This window comes from Lucilia cuprina, chromosome 3 (assembly GCF_022045245.1).
Source record: "Lucilia cuprina isolate Lc7/37 chromosome 3, ASM2204524v1, whole genome shotgun sequence".
NCBI classification, from domain to species: Eukaryota; Metazoa; Arthropoda; class Insecta; order Diptera; family Calliphoridae; genus Lucilia; species Lucilia cuprina.
Window position 1 is genome coordinate 32066691 of NC_060951.1, and position 7568 is coordinate 32074258.

Here is a 7568-nt window from a genome sequence, read left to right on the forward strand (position 1 = left end):
ACTAGAACTGAACTAGAACTGAACTAGAACTGAACTAGAACTGAACTAGAACTGAACTAGAACTGAACTAGAACTAAACTAGAACTGAACTAGAACTGGACTAGAACTCAACTGGAACTGAACTAGAACTGAATTAGAATTTAACAATAACTGAACTGAATTTAACTATAACTGAGCTGAGAAATACTGTATTAGGAATGAAATTTAAATTAAACATAAAATATTTAGTTAATTTCCACTGTGCTTTTAATTTTACTCATTAAAACCTGAAAATTTTAATTAAATTTATAGTTAATCTTCAAGATTATGAAGATGTTCTAAATATTTGATCAAATGAAATTGAAAATGTATAAAAATAGTATATTTAAATATGTTATAACCTGTGTTATTACTAACCAAAAAACTTGCAAATTTTAACCCACATTGTAGCACAGAATGTTCACTTCCATCAATCATACCTGTTTTATATTACTTAATACAAAATGCGTTCTATTTTAGATTTAACTAATTTCAATAAAGAAATAGTATTCATTTAAAATTCAGAATATTTAGCAGTAAATAAACAAAAAAAAAAGAAAACTTGTTCCAAAAATAATTTGCATACTAGTGCAAAAACCTCCACTCGACCGGACTATTGACACATTTTTTTAAATCAATTTTTTTGTTTCAGGAAATAGATTTTGAAAATAATTTCAAATAATAATTATTATAAAATAATTAGCATAATTGTGTGAATTTTTGACAAAATTTAGAATAAATAAATCTTTAAAATTTTGATAATAAACAAACGGAAATGGTCATTTTGCAAAATTTTATTATGGCCAGTTTTTAGAAGTTTATCTTATAGTAATATAATTGGCTCAAGGTAAAACTGAAACGAGTTGGGAACGGATTTTTTGTTTGCGGTTAGAATGATTGTGCGTTAAGCACAAATTTATTCTAAATTTAAAATTTATTCTAAATGCATTAATTGTTTAAATAGATACATACACGTACATTTTAAAAAATAATTCTAGAAATATGTTGTTATTTTCCATTCCTTTTAAAAATTCTGGTTTTTGTTTAAAGGCTAAAGCAAATTTTTATACAAAATGTATCACTAAGAACTAGGGTTCTATAAATCGACTTTCAAATAATAGAACAATCGACTTTTTGTCGAAAAAAGTCGAAGTCGACTATTTTGTTCCAAAAAAGTAGATAAATTGACTATCGTCTGTGAAAAAAGTCGTAAAGTTGACTTTGTTAATAAAAGTCGAAAAGTGTGAATGTCGAAAAAGTCGATAAGTCGAAAAAGGTCGAAGAAAGTCGAAAAAAGTCGAAAAGTCGTAAAAAGTCGAAAAGTCGGAAAAAGTCGAAAATAGTCAGAAAAATCGACAAAAAGTCGAAAAATCTGAATGTCGAAAAAGGTCGAAGAAAGTTGAAAAAAGTCGAAAAAGTCGAAAAGTCGAAACAAGTCGAAAAAAGTAGAAAAGTCGAAAAAAGTCGACTATTTATAAAATACTTATAGTGGAAAAGTCTAAAAGTCGACTTTTAAATTAAATGAAAAGAGTCGAAAAATGGACTTTTCATAAAATGCAAAAAGTCGAAAAGTCGACTTTTCGTTTCAACTGTAGAACCCTACTAAGAATTGTTTATTTAAATGATAAAATGTCTTGAAAGGACTAAACATTTAATGTTTTTTAAAAAAGGGTGTATTATGTTTGTAAATAGATTAGTCCAAAGACTACTCAACAGACTAGTTCATAGATTGTTCTATTAACTAGCTATTGGAGGACTTGTACATAGATTGTTTACTAGACTTGTCCATATACATTTCAATAAACTCATCAATGAACTAGTGAAATGACTCTTTAATAGATTCAACTAGCATAATATATGTAATCCTGGGTACCAGTATCTCTGCTTCTAATATTCACATAACTGACGTAGTGTATTATATGGACTAGTGAATTGATTGATCAGTAAGTAACCTGAACAATAGAGTAGTCCATAAACTATTCAAGAGACTGGCCAAAGGTTAGTCAATGGACTAGACTAGCCAATAGACAAATCAATATACTGGTTACTATACTATCCCAGCTACTTGCCTATTAACGTACTTTTCAAAGACTACTACATATCATTCCTTTTACATAGAAGTACTTTAATAACGTCTTAATAATGTGTTATATAAATACTTTCGAATTCATCAGCTTCTGCGTGATGATATATAAACTTTATATGTTTTTCTAAACGGTTTATACAGTCTGATTTTTCTAATAACATACTTGTAAGCAACTCTTTTCAATGACTACTACATATTGTTCTTATTACATAGAAGTAATTTAATAATGTGTTATATAAATACTTTCTAATTCATTATTCAGCTTGTGCTTGATGATAAAGAAGCTGTATCCGTAACATGGTTTTGACTGATTTTTCTAATACCATACTTGTAAGCAACTGTAATAAGGACTGACATCACCATGTCAACATAATGACTTATAGAATGCTATTGTGTAAGTAAATTTTAGAATTTAAACCCCTTACCCGGTAATAACAGTTTTTGCTGGGTTGTTAAGGACAAATAAAAAAGTCTGTCTATACTGTTAACATAAATCTATTTATAACTTATATAGGGTACTATATGGCCGGGTTTGACAGACTATATTTTAAATTCATTTTATATCTATTTACTCAAATGTTTTACTTATTCTTTGTTTAAAAGTTTCATTGGTAAAATTTAGTTTAATCGATTAATTTTTATGGAGAAAAAACTAAATTTTTAATTAAATTCAAATAGCAACTAATCAAATCTCTAAAATAACACAATATCATAGATTTAAACAATTATGTTGTTAACTTTAACCACATTTATTAAACACTACACTGCTATAGTTGAGAGGGTACTATGGGTTTGTGCTGCTGTTTGTAACATCTAAATATATTGGTCCAACGCCTTAATGTATATCCATTGGCTCAAAATCATTTTGTGAGTCGGTATATCCGTCCGTCTGTCTATGTGTCCATGTAAACCTTGTGCTTCTCTTGACAAAAGGATAATGCCTATAGGTTAACATATGAACAGCCTTGTCCGACTATAAATTCTTGTTATATCCTACATTGGGTTTGTGCTGATGTTTGTAACTCACAATAATTTTGGTCCTATACACATCTTAAAGTATAAAAATCGCCCCAGAATCATTTTCTGGGTCGATTTAGCTATGTCCGTCCATGTAAACCATGTAATCAAACTACAGGTGACACTTTCGAAGATAATTCAATGAAAATTGGTACATGATATTCTATTCCATTTAAGAATCATTTTCTGAGTCGATTTTACTATGTCCGTCCGTCCACGAAAACCTTGTAATCAAACTACAGTTCGCAATTTTTAAGATAATTCAACGAAATTTGGTACATGATATTCTATTGTCACAGGGACAACGCCTATTGAAATTGGTTAACTTAGGTCCATTATATCACCTAGCCCCATACAACTGAATATGGCTTTAAGTTCATAATTATGTTTAATATACTAGTATGTCGACAAAAAGCGGCAAACCCATGTTCTATAATAGACTTGATGACCTCCTGAACTTTATAATTATAGGGCCTCATTAGTCCTTATAAAATTTGACTTAAATGTCCACAATTTTATTCAACAACAAATGGCTTAAGGTACAATTCAACTGAAATGCTTTATGAAAACCAAATCACATTTTATTCTTGTAACACGTGTAGGGTATTATATGATCGACCTCGAATGACTATAACTTCTTGTTTGTTATAAACATATGATTTTATTTAACAAGAAAGTCGATAAAAATCAACACGTTTTATAAACAATTAAAATTAAACTTAAACAGAAACAAATAATTTGCTGAACTTGAATCTAAAGAAAAACCCAAAAACTACAAAATAATAGATAAATTATATAGATGCCCCTAAAAAAAACTAACTAATTAACCTATTAAATGAGAATCTATACCAAAAAAAACTTCCGCGTGATTAAGTTTGCAAAAAAAAACAAAACCAAAGGAGAATAGATCAAAAACAACACATTTCAAAATTTGTTAATTTTTTTTACACATTATTTATTAAAAAAAATTTGTTATTAACTTAAAAATTATAAAATCAAGTCTTGTCATGTTGTATGGAGCTTATATGCTAAATACACTCATCATTATAATAAAGATCATCATAATAATGATGATGATCGTCAAAGTCAAATTAACATACATACATACATTATACATATTCTTAAACATACTTCTCTAATACTAAGTATACAAACATATATCTAGTTCTTGTTATATTTACTTAATTCTTTACCACACCCCATGCAAATATCTTGAATTTCCATACAGAATCACAAAACATATTTTAAACTACAATAATTATGGGCTTGTTGTTGTCGTTTAAGAAAAATATTAAAATCTATCTAAGTAATTTAAAAAGCGGGTAAATATTGATTGTTGACAGTGGGTATTTCATTGGAGATTTCATTTTCGCTCATTGCATTCTCATAACTGTAACCGGTTTTGACTGTTGAGTATTTATAACCATTTGGTTTATAGGTAGTTACTCGGGAGGTGGTGTATTCATAACCGCTGTCATCGGGTAAAACCTTTGAGTTGTCGTAATTATAACCACCAATGTGTTTGTCATAGTCATAACCTTCCTTTCCAGAGTTATCACTGCTTACTTTGGAAGTAGTGTAATCATAACCTCCATTTTCCGACTTTTCAGTGCTTACTTTGGAAGTAGTATAGTCATAACCTGTATTACTTGATTTATCGGTAGAAGTTTGAGTGCTGGATGAAGTGTATTCATAACCTTCTTTTCCTGAGTCACCACTGTTTACCTTGGAAGTTGTGTAAGCATAACCTCCACTGGGCTTTTCAGTGCCTACTTTGGAAGTAGTGTAATCATAACCTCCATTTTCTGACTTTTCAGTGCTTACTTTCGATGCAGAGTCATCACTATCTTCATTACTTGACTTTTCAGTGGTTACCTTAGAAGTGTTATAATCATAACCATTCTTTTCAGTGGTTACCTTAGATGTAGTCTCCTCATTATCAGACTTCTCGGTGGTTGCCTTAGCGGTAGTAGAATCAACTCCACTCTTTTCGGTAGTTATCCAGATTTGATTGCTAGCATTATCTGAACCTCCATTAGCATTACTTTCAGTAGAGCTTGAAGAGCCTGAATTGTTATCACTTCCAGTTTTGTCAATAATTTCAGAAGAATCAAAAGAATTAGAAGATTCAGTAGTAGTTGTTGTGCTAGTTGTAGTTTTCGAGTCTACACTACTGCTCGAAGATGTCGATGATTCTGGTTCAAACTCATCATCAGGTGTAGTAGCAGTTGTAGAAGTGTAAGGTCTTCTAGTGGAGGTAACTTGAGTATTAGGGAAGAATTTATTAAAGCCAATATTAAGACCACTAGCACTACTTCTAAGGCCAGATTGCAAAAGGCTGGATAAAAGATTTATTTTTGTACTTATAATGCTGGAAAAGTCTATACCAGTTGAGATGGAAGATGAAGAAGACGATGAGGAGGATGAAGACGATGTTGAAGAGGAGGAACTAGCAGTACGTGCTGGACCTGAAATAGCAACACAATGTGAGCAAAATTTTATAAAAACTTTACAAAAACTCGTTCATTTGATTTATTTGATTTTAAAATATATGCTTTTTAAAGAAAACTGTTTTCATATAGAAAAAGTGTTCCCAAGAAGGCGGATTTGATATAGAAAATAACTTTTTAAGAAAGCCTTCCTCAGGAAGACTGTTTTCGTATCGAAAAAGTTTCCCAAAAGACGACTGTTTTCATATAGAAAAAGTCTTCCTTAGGACGACTGTTTTCTTATAGAAAAGGTGAGTCCTAAGGAAGACTGTTTTCATATAGAAAAAGTGTGTCCTAAGGAAGACTGTTTTCATATAGAAAAAGTGTGTCCTAAGGAAGACTGTTTTCATATAGAAAAAGTTTTCCTAAGAAATTCTGTTTTCATATAGAAAAAGTCTTCCTAAGGAAGACCGTTTTCATATAAAAAAAGTCTTCCCAAGGAAGACTGTTTTCATATAGAAAAAGTCTTCCTAAGGAATACTGTTTTCATATAGAAAAAGTCTTCCTAAGAAAGACTGTTTTCATATAGAAAAAGTCTTTCTAAGGAAGACCGTTTTCATATAGAAAAAGTCTTTCTAAGGAAGACCGTTTTCATATAGAAAAAGTCTTTCTAAGGAAGACTGTTTTCATATAGAAAAAATCTTCCTAAGGACAACTGTTTTCATATAAAAAAAAGTCTTCCTAAGGAAGACTGTTTTCATATAAAAAAAGTCTTTCTAAGGAAGACTGTTTTCATATAGAAAAAGTCTTCCTAAGGAGGAAGACTGTTTTCATATAGAAAAAGTCTTCCTAAGGAGGAAGACTGTTTTCATATAGAAAAAGTCTTCCTAAGGAAGATTGTTTTCGTATATAAAAAGTCTTCCTAAGGAAGACTATTTTCTTTCGGAAAAACATTTCCTATTTGCTTCCATAATCAGTTTCAGCTTTTATTTATGAATCATTAAATTACAGATTTTTTCCTTCAATATTAATTTCCTTCAAAAATTTAGCACTTTTGTTAATTAAGGTCTTAAGTATTTTTTGAGTCCATTTATTTCAATTAACTTCGTACTTATGTAAAATATTTCACTAAAGGTTTTAAGTATTTTTTTTCCAATTCAATATATTAATTGTTTTCTTGTTTTCTTCTTCGTTTCAACCACAATTGATTCCTTTATTCGCTGCATTGAATGCATTCACATCTTCTTACCTTGTGGCAAAAAGAACTTAAATATAAAAGGTTTTGCTTCAACACTCTGCTGTTGCATAATGATGCACATGGTGATTAACAGCACCGAACAACAAATGGACAAGATACGCATTTTCGTTTTATTTATTTTGTTTTATTTTTTTTTTAAGTTTTTCGTTTTTATTTATAAAAAAATGTTCGTTTTAAAATCGATACAACTTTATTGACCGGTGTTTGGTTTCAAACTGACTATATCTTCTTCTTAGAGACATTCTTAAGCATAAATTTATAAAATCAATACACACTCAGGTATTCCTGTATGTGTGTTAAACTATTATAAAGTAAGTTTTTATTGTAGGTTTTCTTCCTCTTTTTTTGGTTTAAACTCTTCTTTTTTATCGTTCCTCTTCTTTCACAAATTAACAAGTTTTTTATTTAGCGGTCGTTGTGATGATCGTGGCTTAAAGCAACAACAACAACACGGACTAATGATACTGATCATCACACAAGAATAACTATAAACCTAGAATATACAAAGAATGTATGAATACAACAACAATAGGCAGTAAAAGTACCTAACGCATAAGTAGAAAGATGTCTAATTTAAAAGTTTGCACAGTGGGGCAGATCGTGTTTATTTGGCTAAAATATATTTTTTGTTCTCTATATTATTGCATTATTAAGTTTAAATTATAATCAAGATTTTAGATTAGAGAATAGACTATACATAAATATAGCCTATGGCCAACACTACAGACTCAGAACTGTAGAGTAGACTATAGCCTCAACG

General features: G+C 29.9%; 1 protein-coding gene across 1 annotated transcript; it reads right to left on the bottom strand.

Annotated features, from left to right (window-relative positions):
• Positions 1–4051: 4051 nt before the first annotated feature.
• LOC111683037 (uncharacterized protein DDB_G0271670-like) lies at positions 4052–7037 on the bottom strand. The gene is made up of 2 exons (XM_023445069.2): positions 6800–7037; positions 4052–5589 (listed from the first exon to the last, which is right to left on the bottom strand). The coding sequence occupies exons 1-2, from the start codon at positions 6909–6911 to the stop codon at positions 4433–4435; spliced, it is 1269 nt and encodes a 422-aa protein (XP_023300837.2). The 5' UTR covers positions 6912–7037; the 3' UTR covers positions 4052–4432.
• Between the last annotated feature and the right edge of the window lie 531 nt (positions 7038–7568).